At 42.1% G+C, this 20,587-nt stretch overlaps 1 protein-coding gene across 1 annotated transcript in view; it reads right to left on the reverse strand.

The window, feature by feature from the left end:
- Positions 1-846: 846 nt before the first annotated feature.
- Positions 847-20,587, reverse strand: part of SLC22A3 (solute carrier family 22 member 3) — a gene marked incomplete at both ends in the record, with an annotated part of 28,021 nt that continues 8,280 nt past the window's right edge. The window contains 10 exons of the mRNA XM_080616534.1: positions 847-904; positions 1,651-1,750; positions 3,168-3,280; positions 3,525-3,633; positions 5,173-5,387; positions 5,525-5,622; positions 10,998-11,115; positions 12,114-12,279; positions 15,074-15,228; positions 18,168-18,271. Of these exons, the coding sequence (XP_080472660.1) occupies positions 847-904; positions 1,651-1,750; positions 3,168-3,280; positions 3,525-3,633; positions 5,173-5,387; positions 5,525-5,622; positions 10,998-11,115; positions 12,114-12,279; positions 15,074-15,228; positions 18,168-18,271 (1,236 nt within the window). The remainder of the gene's footprint in view (positions 905-1,650; positions 1,751-3,167; positions 3,281-3,524; positions 3,634-5,172; positions 5,388-5,524; positions 5,623-10,997; positions 11,116-12,113; positions 12,280-15,073; positions 15,229-18,167; positions 18,272-20,587) is intronic.

Here is a 20,587-nt window from a genome sequence, read left to right on the forward strand (position 1 = left end):
AAAAAAATCAGCATGCTCTTGAAAGGAAGGGCTGGTAAAACACCTGACAAGAGAGAGCAGGCAGAAGCCTTTCCCTTGGAGATATTGAGTCCCTTGCCATGGGACAGGACAATGGGGTGTCACATGAAACACAGCTGAGTCTGGGTGAGGCAAGGACAATCTGACCTGCAGAGCTAATAGGACGTGGCACCTTCATAAAGCCCTGGGAAGGAGAGGAGGACTGCCCCCACATTTCAGACAGCCCTTCGAGAGGGAGGGAAGCAGGGGTTTTTTTTGACAAAAGCTCACTGCGGAGAGAATCAGACCAGGGCAAGGGTGTCCTGATGCACACCTCTGATTCCCATCCCTCCTAACCAAAGGAAGAGCTTCCCTGGTTAGCACCCTCCATCCTAAGGCACCAGATCTTCTATTTTTCTGGATTGCTCAGGGCCAAAGGAGAACAGGTTGAAATACACATCCTCTCCTCCTCAAAGTCATCTAAATCTTGAAAGAGCAGTATTGTGTTAAACCCTCCCCACCCAAAGGTATATATTAACAACAGAAATAAACAAATGGCTGAAAAAGGTGAAATAAATAAGAGCTCACTGAGCTGGATAGTGCTTCTCTTTAAAGTTGTTCTGTTCTTTACCAAGAATCACAGAGTGCTTTTTTCCTGTAAACTGCATACTCAGAAAAAAATGAATTTATTAACATTTATAGAAAAATACACTGCTTGTTTTAAATGTCCTTATGCTTAGAAGAACATGGAGTTTAACCCATACTCTGCAAATTTTGAAGTGGTGGCAGATGGAGAAGAAATTCCTGGTATAGGAACATGGTTCTTAGCTTAGTGCTGTCCTTCAAAGTTCAAATATATGAGTTGGTATCCCGGTGTCTCCGTTTCTTGCCACATTTACCAAAATGACTGAAGAAACAGAAGGGGAGAGGTGTATAAGGGTGAAAAAAGAAAGAAAAGATGTAGCCCAAGTTGCAGTCCAATCCACAGTACTGAAACATTTATTCTCTGCATGAAAATTTCCTCGTTCTTTAGTTTGTGTATTGAAGCAGGCAAATGTTACTGATGCAATATCCAAAGCCACTGCTTGAAACATTAATGTATAATGCTATCTCCTCAAGAAATTAAGCCAAGGTCTAAATGTTCCCTGCATACCTGCAATGCAATGAAGACCCTGGCTTGGTGTGTGTTGGGAGTCAGAAGGACATGCCTGCAACTTTTCAGATATAAATTCATCCTGTACGTGACTTTTTAATGACTTCACAAACTGTGGAGGTACTCCCATGATCAAGGGCCTTTCTTCACAGAACTGAGGTCATGGCTGGTTTTCTTGAGCAGAGAGTTGCAGGCTGTACTTTGAAGTATCTCTCTTGCACACTATTTATTTCTGCTTCTAGAGGTACATAGGGCAGCTTTCTCATGTCTCCATGAGAAAAATACACATTCTATCCCCATACTTTTTTTTTAACAACCTGCCTTAATGAATGGTACTGAAAATTTCAAATGTATGTTAAGGGAAATATCACATCAACCTGACCAGAGAATTTACTTTGACATTTGGAAAACATCAATAATTTATGACAGCTGATAAAGTTGGAGAAGAACAGAATCAGGAAACAGCACCTAAATAAAAAGGAATAAAATACATATCATACCTTGAAAGCTGCTCCACATCCTCCACTGTCTCTGGTAAGGAGATTCCCTTTGTCTCTGGTAAAAGGAGTACCAGGAGCCCACAAACAACTGCAAGAACACCTACAGTGAACATTGAAGATATACAAAAATGATAAGAAAATTATTTTTCTTATTTTCAGAGTTTATCGACTGAGGAAAGTTTATTTATATTAAGGTTGGATTAATATTTTTGAATCACAACAGTTATTTCTGATTACATCTGTAATGTTACATTAATCTTATCAAACACTTGTATGCTACATGAATTTAACCTATTATAAAAAAACCCTTAAAGCTAGAGCTCCATTTGCAGCCTGAATTGGCCCCAAACGGCGATCTTAAAAGTCAAAAGCCTCAGATAAGTGCGCATGGACAAGTGCATACAAACTGTGGTGTAATCAGAATGTTATTTCTCACATTAGATAAATCTGCTTTTCTTCAAGAGGCTCTATCTTGTAGATGCATCTATGCTTCTTGAGACCACTGAGAATTTCCTGAATTACCCTCTTCATGTATCCATGACCAAAGTAGATTAAGTGATTCAGACTAAGAATTCATTCTTGGGAAAGAGCATTCAGATACAGAGCCAGTTTGAAATAGTTAATCAGGAATGGTTACTTTGGAATAATTTCCTATGTAGATATAATTTAAATAAAGTAAAAAATCAAAAATAGAAGGGCTGGAGCAAAAAGTAAAATGCTCTCTGACTGCTTCACAGTCATCCCTGATTCTCTCTGATTTTGCAGCTCTTTACTCAAGACAGAGGGTATTCAGCAGTGGAATTTTAGAATTAGGTAATGTGAACACTGCACTGCTGTATATGTCTATTCTTGGGTTAACGTCAGTCTTTTAAAACGTCTTGTGCCCTTTCCATTTTTGTTTTCAGCTAAAGTTGTCATTAGCACCGATTTCCCTACTTATTCTATCCCTTTTGCATTCAGTGCAGTCATGTGTATCTCCTGGAAATCTGGTTTAGTCACAGATTCTTTTTTTCTTGTGGGAAATCAGTATTTTATTTTTTTCCCCACAGAATTACTCCACAGGGATAATTTTTTCTAAAATGCAACTGAGAAAAAGAGTTTGTCAGTAATATGAAGTTATGGTTAATACAACATCCATGGTCATAACCATATCTGCCGAAAAACCCAAACCAAGTATTTTTTAAAAGACATTATCCTCTACTCCGGGGAGACTAAGTTTACTTCTCTGTAATTACAGAACTTATCTGTAAGGTTTCTCAGCCTTAAAGCACCTCACATAGTTTCTTTAATGCTCCTTCAGCCAATTTATCCAAGCAGATCTGAGCAAATCCATGGCCTGCCATGAAATCACCCGCACTTCACCCATTTGCCATTCAGCCTCTTACTCTAGGTATAGGGGTTGAGAGGATCTGGTCTGAATGGGAGACGAGGCCACACATTACAGTTTTGCCCTGAAAGAAAAGGTCTGTTAGGAGGAGGATATTTAAACCAAAAGTTGATCTTAAATCAAATCTTACAGAATATTATTAGAGGTAGCTCCAACCAAATGGCTGCTAATCGGAAAAGCAGGAATGGGGCTATGATCCCTCCTAGGTCACACAAACTCGAGCACAGGGAAACACCAAAGTTTCTGCAAAAGAAAAATAGTACCAGATATTTGCAAGGTGCTACCAAACAGATGAACCAGCAGTTTAAGGAATAGAACATAGTCTTAGCTCAAAAATTATCTTGCCAGTTTATGCCATCCACATTGAGCAGTGGCTACTCAGTTAGGAAACTCTGAACAAAACCAAGTTTTACCGAACAGTGGTGAAATAGGGAATGGGGAAAAGCAGAAGGAGGCATTGAAAGATTCCTGGGAGCTTTCAACATACCTCAGTGTCGTAGGGTACAATTCAGTGTTCACAAGATAGACAATTTCAAAAGCCATCGTGATGCCCAGTCTTCCCAGTGTGGCAATTGTCATTTTAAGCCATAGGATATCTATTTATTCAAAGAGAAACCCTGGTGAAGTGTGCTTTGCTGCACCAGCAGAGTATTTCTGAGAGCCCCAGGCCCTGTCAGCAGAAGCTATATCACAGAAACACTGGATCAGTGCAAATCAGAGTGAAAAGCCACAGCTGTAGATATCAATTTCTACTGGCATTTATTGTTTTTCAGCACCACACCAGGCTGTTTTGGAGAATCAAAAATCACTTCTTGTTGATTGATTCAAGATGCTGGTAGGGCATAACAGCCTGGGTGGGAATAAGTTTCCTTGACCATGTCCAAATTGTGCTCTGGAAAGGAGCATTTATTTATATAGGGATGTCATGGTGTGAGAAACGCATGTGAGTAACTCAACACATGTTAAGTTACCACATGTTAAGTCACCTCCCAAAGCCTTCTGACCACAAAGAATTTACCTCTAAAAGTGCAAAGAATCATAGAGTCATCTAGGTTCTAAAAGACCTCTAAGATCATCAAGTCCAACTGCAAACTGCCAAGTCCACTACTAAACCGTGTCCCTAAGTGCCACATCTACATGTCTTTTCAATACTTCCAGGGTGCTACAGTAAAATAATTCTCCCTAGGGTAGGCCAACTACACTTTCTAATTTGTCTAGCCATTGCTCATTAAACACACTCCTTATAATGCTACTCCTGGCCATCCTCCCCCTTCACTCCCCTGATGCTTGACTTTGTACCTAGCATGAACAGCCCAGGAGCCTTATCCTGCCCTGATGGCTCTTCCCAGCTCTCCCAGGTCTGCTTGAGCTTTGTGGTGTGGCCACTACTCTGTATACATCAGCAGGAATCCCTTATACATTAGTAGGGAGTGCAAAGGTCATATCCACACCACAGGGCACAGCCACTCCATCTGGCTTTGTGTCAGAGTTCCCTCTCTGGAAAGACAGTGTCCTCTGGAGGAGCATCACAAGGAATGCAATAAGCACTTCTGCAATGCCCTTGGGAGAGGACAGTTTCCTGTATGGTCTGACCACGACCAAACAGATGGGGAGGCAAATGAAAGAACAAGCCTGAAGTCAGCACAAAGGGGACCTCTGACTCTGGAGAGGGCTCTGGCAGTGATTGTGTTTTCTCAGAACTTCAAGAGAAAGAACAGAAAAACATTTCAGTTTGCTCTGAAGCAAAAATGAGATGCTCAGGGTTATTTCCCTTCCAAAATAACCAAACAAATCCCCATTAAATTTCACCCCATGCTGTGAGGCACTGAAAACTTCTGGTTTATGTTTGCATACTCTTCTCCTGCATTTGCCTTCAAAAACAGTACAAAGACTTTATACACGTTCTCTCTCAGACTACGCCCAGCTGTTGCTCACCACCCATCAAAGATACAGCCATTACATATCCCAGGGCACTCTATAAGTAAATGAGGTATGTTGTGCCATGACTGCAGTGCTGTTGCATCACCAAACACTTTTCACTTTATTTACAGTTTTGTGTGGCCTGCTGTCCTTGCTTAAGGGGTGTCAGAGAGAAGTCATTGACCTAAAGACCCTGACATTGGAAATGGAATTACCTTCTGGCAAAAAGGCAGTAATGAGGCACGCAATTCCTGCCACGATGTTGCTTATTGCAAAAGGAAGGCGACGGCCGATGCGATCAATTGTCACTAAAATTAGGAGAGCAGCAGGCAGCTCTACAGCTGCTGAGATGAAGAATTCTAGGTAGAGGTTTCCTCCAACAATTCCTAGGCGCATGACAAGCCCTTGGTAGATCAGGGCACTTGTGAACCTAAACAGCAAAGGGAAAAAAGTGTTGAGAGGCAAACAAATGGCTGCAAGCAGCTGGAATGACCCTAAAGTTCACAAGAGAATTTTTCTTCAAAACCCACTGCCCTGGTAACAAACTGGACTGAAGTGGGCACTCACCAGGCATACATGAGGATGAGGGTGTTCCTCCTCATCCGGGGAGTCCTCACCAGGCTGAGAAAGGAGGGGTTGCTGACCTCCTCGTTGTTAATAGTGATCTGAGGAGAAAAGCAAGCAGTCAGTTATCAGGGGTCAGGCAGGCAGCGCAGCAGAGTTTCTATGTAAACATGGTGCTCAGCAATATTCCAGTCCAGTGAGCTAAGGTGCTGACGAGCCAGCTTTGCTGCTGTTAGCACTCCAGAGCTGTGTGCAGATATGGAGAAATAACATATAACTGGGCTGTGGGCTTTCATTAAGGATGGTCACGTAAAAGTCAGGAAAAAAGTCCCCAATCCTGACTTCAGAGTGGAACAATGATTCCCTTGATGTAAACTGAGAGAAGCTGACCTAGAATTTCTTGGAAGGTAATAGGCAGTTGTTGTCACTTCAAGGTCAGGAGCAGAGTTACATTCTGCCAGAAGAGAGAGAAAGGAACAGACCATGGCAGAAAGGGCAAAGCAATAGGCTGGGGGAAGGAGAGAGACAGAAGGTGAGCAGCAATCAACAGACTTGGGAACGTGGCACAGCTGGGCAGCAGGAAGAAAAGAATAGTGAGAGAAAAAGCAGATCTGTGATGGCACTTGTGTGCTACAAAACATTCAACTGGTGAAATGAAGAGGGTCTTAAAATACACAAGCACTGTGCTGAACTGTACTTTTAAAAGCACAAGCTGCACTTTAAAACTGGCTTTTACTCTGTAAGAAAAAATCCTGCAAAGTATGAATTAATGGTCCCCATACTGCCTACAAATTATAGTAAATTTGTTTACAGCTTCCTCCAATACAGACACAATGAGGGACTTAATGAAATGATTAGTTAGAAGGTTTAGCAATAACAAAAAAGGGCAGGGTTTCACACAGCCTGTGTTTACAAGTTGGAGTTCATATTGCCACAGGATATGGTGGAGCAGAGATATATTAGCAGGGCCAGAAAGAGTTTAGGCACATTGATGGAGGCTGATTTTAACATTGATGGCCAGCAGATATTAATAGTGGTGCCCAAGCCAGATGGCAGTCGTTTTGTTCATATGTTCATTTGATGGGTGAGAAACATGAGAAAGAGAATGTGAAAGTGACTTTAGGCAGGGACAAACTGTGACGCAACCAAGAGCTAACAACCACATCCAGGATTGCCATCAGCTCTCTAATAAACTGTGGGAAACATGGGGTTAACCCTACTGAGTCCTTTCTAGAAGGATTTCAGGCAGCCCGGCTGCTTTGACTCTCAGTTACTGTCTCCCTCCTGAGAGGAGGCCTAAGAGAGAAGCAGAAGCCTAAGGAAACAACCTGGACAGTGGGGAAACATGGGTAAAAGGATGGAGAAGCATGTGGGAACATGCAGATCCATGAGAACGCAGGTAAAGCCAAAGGCATTTGCCCAAGGTTCTTGTCAGCTCAGCCAGGGCTATGCCCAAAGCTTTTGCTCTGCATTTGGTTTTCATATCATAAGGTAGCACAGATGTTTTCAGTGAGATTTGGCCGGATGTACTTACACATGACTTTTTCATAACTGAGTGACACAAAACTTTGTAAGTGGACAGAGAAATCCCACATGTGTTTGAACTTCCTTTGTACTCCCCCTTGCTTTTCTTCTGTAACCAAAGCCAGTTTTCCTCAAACCACTGCCACTTCTGCTGCATGTCAGAGACCTTTGTGAAGCAGGCAGACATTGCTGGGTTTCTGCACTGCTCTTGGGCTGTCTCACATCATACTCATAAAGCTGCCATGACTGTGTTTATAAAAGCAGGCTGCCAGCCATCAGTTTTGACTTTGTGCAAATACGGGGTTAGTTTTCCAAAGGACTAAAGATGAATTCAGCATAGCTGCTACCATATATTTTTATGACTTAATAACATCATAATGACCCCAAACATGACTGAGCATTTTTTTATGGATGAAGAAAAAAATCACTGTGGAAAGTCAACTCTTTGTATGGAAAAAAAATCCTCTTTTTGTTTTTTGAAGTCAAGAAGAGCTTTGCTATTCACATCAGTGCAGTCAAGAATTCAGTGGCAGAGCCCATGTTTCTAAAGATAGACTATTCTGCCCTCTTAAAATGCAGCTCTTACTCAGCTGTTTGCAGGCCAGTCCTGTCTGCTTTGGACAGAGACCAAGAAATCAAAAAATATCTTGGGAAAAAAACAAACAAACAAACAAAAAGGGTTTATAGTTTACAATTAATTTAATGAGTTCTGGATGGAGCTGAACTGTACCAGTGTCGCAACTCACAGAGCAAAAGAAGCAAATGTTTATCTGCTTTCATACAAAGGTCATCTGTGGTTCCTGCATGCCAATAAAAATGCAATGCAATGCTGCTACATCCAAAGCCATGTAAGGGATTTGGCCAATGCAATTGTTACAGATGTACTGAAAATCTAAGCCAAAATTCATAGACGGGTAATGCCTCTCACTTCTCCCTGTTCCTCCACACCTGCAGTGCCTTGCCTGAAATTCTGAGGTTGCTTCATGAAAGACAAGTCTGACGAGAGTTAATTTGAGAAATAGGCTTGATCTGTGACTAATGTGCTTCCTGGAGATGGCCTCTTTTCTCTGGGCACAGCACCAAGGATAAAAGACATTGTTTATTGAAAAGGCCCCAGGAACAGATCCAGCATGAATCTGGGTGTACGGAGGTTAATCTGCTGCAGCTGAGTGGCATAAGGTCATAAGCAGGGACACTTCTGAAAAAAAAAATTGAATATAACTTCAATAAAGCAGTGAAAGACACATCTCCATCCTGACATGACACTGTAAAAATGCTGATGCTTAGAGAAGGAAGTGGGTGTAGGGACATAAGGCTGAAAGCGCAGGGGGAGCTGCAGCAGCACAACCTTCCTGCTATATGTCTCCAGCCACACGCAGCACTGGGTAATGCTGACCAGGATGGGGGAATCTCACCAGTGTATATGCTCAGCAAGGACAGTAATTCATAGAATCATAGAGTCATAAAATAAAAGAATGTTTTGTGTTGCAAGGGACCTTAAAGATCACCTAGTTCCAATGCCCCTCTCTGGGCAGACAGGATTGCTCAAAGCACTGTCCAGCCTGGCCTTGAACACTTCCAGGGATGGGACAGCCACAACTTCTCTGGTGAGCATGTTCCAGTGCCTCACTACCCTCATAGTAAAGAATATCTTCCTAATAGATGATCTAAATCTCCCTTCTTTCAGTTTAAAGCCATTCCTTATCCTGTCACTACATGTCCTTCTGAAAAGTCCTTTTCCAGTATTTTTGTATGCACCCTTTAGGTACTGGAAGGTCTCCCCGGAGCCTTCTTTTCTGCAGGCTGAGCAAGCCAAACTCTCTCAGCCTGTCTTCATAAAAGAGGTGCTCCAGTCCCCTGATCATCCTCATGTCCCTCCTCTGGACTTGTTCCAACAGTTCCATGTCCTTCTTATATTGAGGGCTCCAAAGCTGAACACAGTACTGCAGGTGGGGTACCATGAAAGCGGAGTAGAGGGGCAGAATTGTCTCCCTTGAGCTGCTGGTCATGCTCCTTTTGATGCAGCCCAGCATACAGTTGGCTTTCTGGGCTGCAGGTGACACTGCTGGGTCATATTGAGCTTCTCATCAGCCAACACCCCCAAGTCCTTCTCTGCAGGGCTGCTCTGAATCTCTTCTCTGCCCAACCTGTAGCTGTGCCTGGGATTGCTCCGACCCAGGTGTAGGACCTTGCACTTGGCATGGTTAAACTTCATAAGGTTGGCACCAGCCCACCTCACAAGCGTGTCAAGATCTCTCTGGATGGCATCCCTTCCCTCCAGCGTATCAACCGAACCACACAGCTTGGTGTCATCAGCAAACTTGCTGAGGGCGCACTCAATCCCACTGTCCATGTCACCGACAAAGATGTTAAACAGATGACTTCACAAAATCATTAGTCCAGAGTCATATATCCTAAGAGACACAGTACAGGTTAAGGCCCAGCTTATCTGTGAAACTTGTTGGGTGAACTTTACCTTGACAGAACTGCCGTCAACATACACTTAATGAAGTGGAAAGATAATGAATATTGGTATAAATCAATTGGTCATTTCCATACACCATCTGTTGCCACGTATGTCTTCCTGTGTGCATTTTTATTTTTATCAGAGGAATGGTCCTGAATAAGCACAGCTGCTTAGGCTGGATGGCTGATTTATGGGCCCTTTTTCTCACCAGGTAAAAGAATTCCTATGGATTTGTGAACAGCTATATGGTGTTTCAGAAGAGTGCCAATAATTACTGCCAAAAATTAATCCATAATTATACTCTAGGACTTTGGTGAAGCAATCCCACTTTTTTGGATGAGCTGGGCTAAATTCTCAGGTTCTCTCTTGCTTAAGAAGAGCGATTAGAAAGACATAGGTAAGGTAGCAAGCAGTGGGATCTCAAGTTGTCAACTACCGGTTACAAAGCACACACATCATGATGTTCCTTCCTGAAAGGATGGGACATATCAGTGTCCTTCAGACACTACCATCCCAAAGTCTTTGCTTTTGGTATCAGTGAAAATTTAGTTAACATAATACTTTCATATATGTATAAAAATGTACGTATATACATGTGTGTAGTCATAAAGGATATTACTATGCACTGATAGGCATTTTATGTAGGTAATTTCTTTTCAATCAGAAAATCACACTTTCTTTCTAAAATACTTGTAGCACATTCAGCATGCCAACTCTGGGCTGCTGTGTACTAGCAAATTGCAGCCATTTTCCTTAGTTCAAATAATGATTCCTAACATTTCTATTGCTAGCATTTAGGCTCCAGACATAGTTTATTAAAGAACAGGAACTTTGACACATCTGTTGTCACTGAAGCGTAAGACCAATGCCATAGCGACCCAATGAAGAAAAAGGCAAATGCTGCAATGACATGACAAGTATCATTTGAAATGCATCAGTCCTTTCAGTTCCATCAAATGACTGTAATTCTAAAATATATTGTCCTGTTTTGTAAATAGTGATCTTAGAATGTGCTTCCCCTATTTGGGATTTTTGGGCATATTTTCCCTCTATTGGGACAGAAGCAAATTCTGATTTCATTTTCCTTTTGAGTTGCAAAAGGAAGTTCTAGCAAAGGAACCACAAAAAGTGGATCCTGCTGTCTCTACTCACTCTATCAGCTAAAATGCCAGCTGCTGTGAAATCTCATGGGCCCTCAGGCTATTTTCTGGTATTTCCCACAAGTTTTTAATGTAGGAGTGTTGCAAATGAAATGCCTGATTCATTGTTTTGCAAACTTGTTTTGTCAGACCACGTCTTTCCAGCCAGTTCACTTTGACCCTCTTGCAATTAACAAAGTAGGTATGGGACTGACAATCTTGTTCTGATGTGACACATCAAGAGTGTTGCCCATCACATAAAGAGGAAGCATTTTAACAAAACTGAACCTTCAGAAGAGTAAGAAAGCTTAGAAAAATAACCTCTAGCTCAAACAGATAACAATACCTCTGAGTAATGTGGTGAGAGATATTTCCCATTGTGTTTTGCAATGTTGTGCATGATTTTTAATGCTTTGTCTCCCTTCTTGCGTGTCAGGAGCCAACGTGGAGATTCAGGAACTACCCTGTAAGAGCACAGAAGTCATGAATAGAGGTTTGGTCCTTTAACATTATAAGTAAACTGAAGTCCTTTGCCTTTTGCCTGTGTTAATACACAACAAACAGATTTTTCAATCTTTGGGATACAGAAACTCTTTTGTGGACTGCTTTTCCAGTCAGTCTGCTGTAAGAAGAAGGAAATAGGCTATATCAGTACTCCACAAAGTTGGAAAATAAGAAATCTAACTATTGTATTTGTACAATTGATGTCAAAAGTAGGATAACTAACAGACAAACAAGGTCTTGTTTCCAAGGAACAATGAAAGTCAGCACTAAACACATGTATTACCAAGTACAGACAGATTTGGAAACATCTAGCTGTATTATTATGAGATAGACACACAAACACATAAACCTATACATGTTTTATAAATTGAATACAAAGCAATAGTACTGATAGCTTTTTTTCAGTTTCTGCTGGCCTAGGGTAAATATAATTCACGATTTGAAAGTTCACAACAGGCAATGTTTAAGGAAACAGTGTGCAAGAAGAGGCTATGTGGATTGGTTTCTGTGGATCCAGCCCCCAGGATGGCTGCACTCCACCATGGCATAGTGCTCTGCTCTCATATTAGCTGAATTGCCCGATTCATGGAAGGACCTTTAGGGCAAGTTCAGGCTTGAACTGAGTATATAATCAGAGGTAAAGGTGGGGTTCCATGGATGATGGTCAAGCAGACTTTGGTCAAGCTAATCAGATATACAACTCCATGTTAAGCAGGGTAGGGTTCTGTGAAGGGCCAGCTGTGGCTTACAAGGGAGGCAAACTCTGGACAGAAAAATGAAAGAAATGTATGCCTGCAATTCACTAAAAAGAAGTAAAAATGCCAGAATCAACAATATGCAAACATCTTCTTCCTAACCTACAACATCTTGCGCACTGGAGACTTCAGACCACAGCAAGACTCTCAAGGTGCTTGAATAGCAACAGCAATAATGACAAGAGCAATGACTGCAACATTACCAGTAGTACAGCAGGAAGAGGAAGTTGGGCAGTGAAATGGCCAGCTGGATCCCTTGCCAGGTGGGAACCAAGTATGCAATTCCAGGGAGAATCATAATTCCCAGCGTGAAGAATATCTGAATCACAATCCCAACAATCCGCTGGTCAGAACCAACAATCTCTGTCACTGATCAGAGAGAAAGCCAAAATAAACAACACAGAAACAAAACTAACATGAAATAAAAATGTTAGTGGTGTAACATAAGGAAGGATAGTACTGCATCAAGTCACAAGTCTGTCTATCCCAGCATTTTGCTTTCAGAAATATAAGCATGTTCCTGAGACTGTTCAGGGCAGGAGTGGGTGACACCCCCTCATCAATTCACCCCCTGTTCTTCAGCTAGCAGGGTTTCTGAGTGCATGTTCACTAATGTACTAAATAGGGCCAGAACAAAGAGTTGAGACTGTCATGATTACCCTTAGTGGTAAATTGTTAGCACTCTTCCATGCCACAGACTAGAGAACCATCCAGGCAGAGGCTGCTCTCAGTAGTAATATGGACAGGACAACTGTGGGGAAGAGAGTTTAGCCATACCATGCTGGTTTCTTTGAGGGCTAAGGTATGGTCCACAGTTTATTTACTAGAGCAAACATAGCCTTTGTTGGTTTGTTTTTCAAACTTTTTTTGAATTTGTTTGTTTTGTGAATGTGACTAATCACTTTTGAAAGCCATGTAAGCCCATATTTCAGGCAATATCCCACGGCCATGACATCTGTAGTTGAGATGAGCAATGCTTGAAGAAGTGTCTCTTGTTTGTTTTAAAACTGTCACCACTACCTACCCTTCAAAGTAAAAGCAGAGGGTTTTACCTTGGTTTATAATATACAAAAAACTCTTTTTCTTTTTTTTTTTTTTTTTAATTTTACTGAAAGACACCCGATTTTGCAAGTAACAGTGATTCACCTCAGCTGGCAACGCAGAGAGATAAGACACCATTACTATCTTTATTGACTATTCATCATGTCTGCATGGCTCAGGGGCAACTCTTGCCTAAAGGTAGCTGCTCAGCACTGGCTTGGAAAGAGTTAGATTATATGTACAGGTTCTTGGGTCAGCCTATTGTGGTTCTGAAGCTCAGATCAGTAGCTTGGGAGATGTATTAACGGCGACCATCCTCCTGGTGCAACAAAACCAATGACCTGTATATGCCTCTTTAAATATATTAGGCTGGTAAATACTCTGGGTGATCCTGAGACGTAAGAGTAGATCCTTGAAGAGATTTAGAAGGAATCACTCCTGTCAAGAATTAAGCACCTGATCAGGGCTGAGGTAATACACTCTCCTTCAGGACAGCGCTGTATCTCTGAACCTTTCCCTGAAGTCAGGCAGTCTGATACGAGCATTGCAAACCATTTCTTTCTGTTAAAACTTGTCTGTTTTAAGGAACATTTTGCTGGTTAGAACACTCACCGAAGTTTTAGGATAAGATCTCAGTATAAAATTAGGCCATCTGCTTGCAAGTGAGGGGAAAAATAGCTTTTCACTCTTTCCCTGGATCTTGGACCTGAGCTGTTCAGCAGTGTAACTTTACCCACAAAATTGAGGTGTGTCTGGGCTTTAGATCCTCAGAGGGCCAGACAGGTATGTTTGCACATACATCACCACAGTGTATTCAGGTCTCACTGTAACTGTTTACATCTGGTTGCAATTCTGCCCTCACTCATCTAAATTCCACTAGGAAGTTAAAAATATTGTCCCAGCCCTTACGGACTCCAGTGATGGTACAATTTTTTGCACTATATAATGGCGTTGTCACTGTGTTTTGAGTAGATTATTGAATGGCTGATTTTTGTTTAAAGTAAATCTGATGTCTCAGCTATAGTATGATGCTTTCTTCAATGTGCTATTTCATGCTCTAAAGAGGAGTTTCCTTTTCTGAACCCAGCAGTCCTTCAAGATGCCACAACAATATCCTTTTCTCATGAAAAGTTAGCTTGCTATGCAAGGAGCTTCACTGCTGGGCATGACAATGAGCTATCAGATAGTCTGGATCTTTGCTGGCTTGATGCTATTTGTAAAATAGCTTCCCGTCTTTTTTCCTTTTCAGGAAATCATAATCGTAATAGGGAGCCTGGTGTCTAGCTGGCACTATGCAAAGCCTCCCAGCTGAAGAATGAAGAGCAGACATCCAAGTGCCCGTCCTTCCAGTGAGAAAAAGCAGTTGACTAACTCCTCTGAGCATCTATGGAAGATATTCAGACTCTGCCAAAATTAACCATGTCCCTATTTGTGTATCTAGGCTTGCTCTGTAGATTTTGATCATCTTGGTGATTTTCAGTGCAATAAGAAACCCTCTGTATATACACATTCCACTCCTCCACTCCTTAATTATTTATGTAAATCCCTCCCCATCAGACTCCAGAGATGGGTACTGAAGGAGAGCTTGGACAGTTCTGAAGGACACATCACTCTTCTTAGACTGTCCTCTTGAATTACTTCCTCACTCTTCTCCGTGGGATTGTGTGAGGTCAGGCAGGCTTGTACACTGCTGCTCATTTCCATCGTCTATCAGTGCTGAATATCAGAAAGGGTTTGCACTTCCTGTCCTTCTTAGAGGGCAACTCCCTACTAATAAATCAGCAGACCTCACCAGGTAAGGAAGCACTGTACTGTTTAGCTGCTGGAAAGACCCCTAGTATGGTCTGGACAAAGGCCAGTGACTGTTTCCCCAAACATTCAGTTCAGGCATGAGCCCAGACCATGGACAACGTCAAGTTACAATTTGCATGCAGGCTCCTTGTCTTGGAGGACAAATGCATTAGCTAGGATGGATTTGGGTTATTCATTGTCTGCTGATCCCAGGGACAGTGCTTTGTTGCCAAGAAAAAATATTATCAAGAGCACATGTCGCCAGACACATTGTCCTCCAAAAATCCCTTGCTCTTCCTAATAAGAAAAGAAGAAAGATAACAGCTCTCACCAATCACATAGCATGTCATCCAGGTTCCCTTGCCAAACATGCCTTGGAGAAAACGGAAGATCAGAAATATAGTGAAGTTTGGTGCGAATGCCACTATGATACCACATATCCCAACCCCGAGACAGGAGAGCAGGTAGGTGAGGATTCTGCCATATCTGTTGAAAAGTGAAAATAAAGTGAAAATTACAGAAAGACACAAAGGTGGGCTTTTTTCCTTGGCATCTCATTTTAGTGCTAGATCTGAAAGCGCCTTTATGAGACCAGTCTTGTTCCAAAGGGAGACTGCCTGAAACATTGCAGTGTTAGCCCTTGGGATATGGGAATCTTTTACCTGTGGTGGTTATCACTGCCTTTGTGTCACTGATTTTAAAACTGGTGATGTCCTCACCAGGCCCATTTTTATGTTAGAAAACGGTTTGTCTTTTTTTATCTAAACTATGGCCCATATGTTACAGTTCAGATTCTTGACGCAGTTGAACTAAGGGAAACTTTTGTTGGGGATTTCTGTTTTCATAAATTAGTCTCCTAAGAGCAGTTAAAGCCAGCTCTGTGAAAGTAATTTCTTCTTTAACTACTCTATGTGGTTTTCCAGTGTTTTGTTTAGGCTTAGATTGCTTGTTTTCAAAGTCAGCGTAATGTATTCATGAGTCCCGTTTTCCAGCAAAACCCGTCATTATTGACAGACACGCACAAGGAGAGCTGTAATTCAAAAAAAAAAACCAAAAACAAACAAAACCCAACAAAACCTGCCTGTACTTTCATGGAAACTGTGTCCTTGGAACACCACTGAAATTTCCATTTTGATCCCTTCTCCATTGTTACTGCTGCTGGGTTAAGAAGAAAAAACTAAAAATTATGTAACTATTTGCTGCTGCTGTAACCTGTAATAGTTATCTGGTAATGTAAATCTGTGTGTGCTTTGCCACAGTAGCAACTTGTTACTGGATGAAGCAGGTGAAACTCTGCATTGACAACGAGGTACAAGAACTGAGATTGACCAAATGCCTGCTGCCACAGTCAAGGGCAAGACTAGGTTGGCCTCTGTGTTTGCCACCAGGAAGAACCTTTAGCTCTGCTGCTGGCTGCAACCCAGCAGGTGTGGAGCGGTGGGGACACATGCCATGCCAGACCTTGATGTGAGGGGATGGCCTCCCCTGTTATCAGAGAGCCATCCAGGAGAAAAAGGGCAGACCCAGCAGCCTGTGATTGACCTATGTTGAAGAAATATGGAAACATGCTAAGATCTTACACATGGTGTATGAGGATGGGCAAGCCTCTTGGCTGGACAATTTATTAGGTGAATGGGGACTGACAGGTTGGCTGGCTGTTTTAGTAAAAGGTGGACTAATGGTGTTTATTGTCATTTTAATGATTTTGATTTTGTTGCCGTGTATTTTTCAATGTATTCAATGCATGGTTATGAAAGCTACAAAGCGCGTTGGGCTTGTGTAAAAAGAAAAAGGGGGAGACGTGGATGACTTTCTGGCAAAGAACAACCATGTACCCAGATCGGCAAGTGCCTACGTGGAGTTCGACATGAACCAAGGAACAACAAAAGGTGAAGGAGGATGGGAGTGAGGCACTGGGAGTGAGAATCCCAGCAAGATAAGAAGGAGCTGGAATTTACTGAGTTGCTGAATTGAGGACTGTTGGAAAACTTTGAAGGTCAAGTTCTCACACCTATGCTTGATCAATTATATGTTAGTTGTTAAGGGCCTCAAAGATCCATATCCAATCACAATGGGCCAAGTTAGTGTAAACAACTTTAAGAAATAGTATATATAAAGAGTTAGTTTTCTATAATAAATTACTTTTGTCTGATCACATTGAACTCCGACTGAGTCCATTCTGCTACAATTTGCCTAACTAGAAATTATTTGAGAGAATATTTGTTTGATCATTTTGTTCAAAAAGTTTTGAGAAGAGAATTTATACAGGACAAAAAATTAGGGTATTTTCAGCCAAGTACATCCTTTTCAGTGCTGCCAAGGAGACAAGAATCAAATGGTCTGGCTGTAGCACATTCTCCAGTGCTATCAATGCATAACATTCATAGTTGTACTGTAGTCATATTATGCTCAATACACAAGTACTCCTATCTTAATAATTAGCTGTGATATCTCCACTCTTACACAGTCTTGAGGTGCTGGTATCACAACTGCACAGCCAAACACTAAGCAGAGATATCTTAAGCTAGCCAGTGCCATAGCATCTTTTCTGCCTTACTTTTCCCCCTATTACTATATCCCTTGGAAAGAAGAGGTTTTCCTTGCTAGTTTAAACTTTGTTATCTGAGATGACATTCCAGATAATTCTGTAAATATTTGTGCCTACAAAGAAATTGTATTTTAGTTATTATTACGATTATTGCAGGTAGCAAATAGAACAGGTATAATGAAAATGTTCTGCTATCAAAATCATCAGTGGTGCTCTCAGCCAATGCATAGGTTGACTACTGTTACTTATCAGCAAAAGCACAAACCCAGCTTTCTCCTTTACCCTAAGAGAAAGGTAGGGCTTATGGGAGCTTCCCACTCCTGGGCAGGGTGGCTACTCAAACCTGAGGATCACCTACATCTTTTCCTTGGTATTCATCCAGCTCTAACAGCCCAGCTGGAGGGAGCTATGACCTTGGTGGTAAGCGTATGAGTCCAGTCTGTGAATGGATAGAGTTACCGTACTTTGTGCCTTCGCTTTTTCCTCGAGTAGTTGCTTTCTTCATCAATAGCCCCTATTAAACATTCTTTGGTAAAAGAATGTTGAGTCCAGAAAACTCTAATGAATGCTTCCTTTTAATTTCTGTGTCCTTCTGCCCTTCCTGGGTCCAGATGTGCACAGAAAACATGAGAAATGGCAAGAAAAGCTCTTTTCATGACATTCTAAAGTCCAAACAGGATCAGTAAGCATGATGGCATGAAGTTTCCAGCCCAAAAGGAAGTGAAGATTACCATTGGTTGATGTTGTTAACGCAGGCTGGGAAAGTTTATCCAAAGTGAATTAAACCCCCAAAATGTTGATGCATGCTTATTGCAGGTGACATTACAAGTAATTTCACCTCCAAACAAATGGAAGGACAGCAGTGCTTACACAGTACCTGTCTGCAGCATAGCCCAGGGTGAATGCGCCAGCCAGAAACCCCAGATTGAGGACAGCCTGTGAGAGATCCAGCATCCAGGCGTTGCCACACACGAGGTTATACTGTGGGAACAAGGGAGAGGCATAAGCACCCCAGATGTTTCATTCATCATCCTCAGGGCAAAACATTATAGAAACTGCATAGGTCCAAAGTGGGAAGAAGAAATGGAAGGAAGAGGAAAAGGGAAGGGGAAAGAGGAAAGGGAAGGAGAAAGAGAAAGGGAAGTTCAACTATGATTGCTTAACAGCAAGCACCAGTGGGCCAAGGAAGTGTAGCCATAACAAGCACTCTTTGAGCTGTTGTGAAGGTAAAGGGAGAGTTCCTCCTTGCCAAAAAGATGCTGTGTTTCATGCATCAGTTGTCCAGATATGGAAAGCAAACTCGTCTTTTGCAAACCAAGCACAATGTTGTTAAATTTGTTGCCAAGGCAATGCCATGACTTTATTTAGTGCAGAGTAAGGGTGCACAGCTACAGCCAATTAAAATACCAGTTTAGAGATAGAGGTTTAATTATTTTTCTTAGTGTCTTCTAGATAAAAGCACAAATATGTGGTCTCTGAGGAAACCAAAAAACAGATCTCAGATCCATTTCAGACACGTAGAATATGTATTTTCCTGGTGTAGTTTTCCCAGACTTTTCTATTCCTTATACTGCAGTAGTCATAACTCCCTAACAAGTTGTTACATTGGTGGATAGCTGAAGAATTCATTAACACAAATGGGGATGGTGACAGGCAGAGATGAAGGGAAGGGAGAAGGGGATGAAAGGAAAGAAGAGAAAGACACTAGGAATTAAAACTAGAATGAAACTAAAGTAGTTATCCAGACAGCATGTCAGTGCAAATTACTTTAGAGGTTCTTTGAGAATAAAGAAATCCCAGCTTCTGCCTGCCAAGTTCTGTAGACCTGCTGAGAGTCATGAGGTTTTGATTCATGCCTGGGGTAACCTTAGGAACAATGCGACTTTGGAACCAAGGGAAGCCATGGACAAGAGCAGCTGCCACCATTTCCCTAGAGATACCCTTTTGCTTTCAGGCATGAGCTGTGACAAATCTTTTAATCACTAACAAGGCACTGGTTGCTGAAGCACACACACAGTGTGTCACATTTGTGCTCACCAGCACATGTACCACAACACCAGTGCTCAAACACTGTGCTTGGATGGGTGACCACAGGGTGGGTTAGAAAGAAGATTAACAGCCTCTTCTGCCTCTCACCATTCTCCAGGCTTTGAAATATGATGCCATAAGCCTGAGCTCTGTCTTAGCCCATTTACATGCTGTAACGCCCAGCAAGTATTCCCTGGGCCTAGGATTTCAGAGGTGTCTACAGAAGGCACCCAAACTGGGATCGCACTGAACCTGAATCTGGACCCATAAATTTAAAGTAATACTCTTAAGTGTTTATTTATGTACCCAAGTAAGAAACCATTTCTTGTAATATTCTGAATTCCAAGCACAGCACAGGTCTTTCACTCTCCTTGCCTGTCTCACCACATAGCTGCACTCCTCCCTGTGGGTTTTTGATCAGACCAGTGACAGCAGTAGAGACCGCAGGCTCTGCTGTGTGGGTGACAGCTGTAGTGAGAGCTCAGAGCCTGATGCCATGGGCTGTTTTACAAAACGCTGTGTTATTTCATGCATTTTCCTACTGATGGCTTCAGAGCTGGCTGTGATGTGCTGGTTTTTTCCCAGTCATTTACAGCAATGGAGTGTGACACAGGTCAGAGTCAACCTGCAGCTGTGCTCCGGCTTTGAACACTGTTTAACACAAACCTTCACAGCATTATTTTCTGCTTCCAGCAGACGCTTGTGGAGTGACCCGGGGAGCACCATTCCCCAGAGAGGAAGAGAGAAGCCTGCACAACTCTCTCCTAGCAGTCCCCAGGAATAACAGAGAGGTCCAGCCTGTGGCCTGCAGAGGGTCTGCAGAGGGAGTTTTCTCCCGGTGAAGGTTAAGGTCGCTCAGCACCTCAAAATTGGCTTGGATCCTTGAAAGATCAAAACCTTAAAGAGAAGTATCAGGCTGATTGATGGACCAGCAGGGAGGGCTTCATACAGGACCCAGTTTAAGAGCCCTTCACAGGATCAGAGCTGTGATCCTGCCTGGATCAGAGAGAAAAACATCCTCCAACACTTGCAATTGCTCCTGAAGAAGATGGTCATGGAAAAGGACACCCCCTCATAAGCCAAAACAACCAATGAGAGAACGGAGAAGTGAATAAGAGCATTATTGACCCACCAGAAACAGCAATAAATTAGTGTGAGAACAAAATTTAGCAGTGCGTTTAGTAACAAGTGTTGAAGCAATGTTAAAATGAGATGGTGCTAACACAGACATCAAATCCATGAATAAAAACACTGCAGATCACTTAAAAT

The sequence above is a fragment of the Psittacula echo genome (assembly GCF_963264785.1).
Source record: "Psittacula echo genome assembly, chromosome: 4".
Classification (NCBI taxonomy): Eukaryota; Metazoa; Chordata; class Aves; order Psittaciformes; family Psittacidae; genus Psittacula; species Psittacula echo.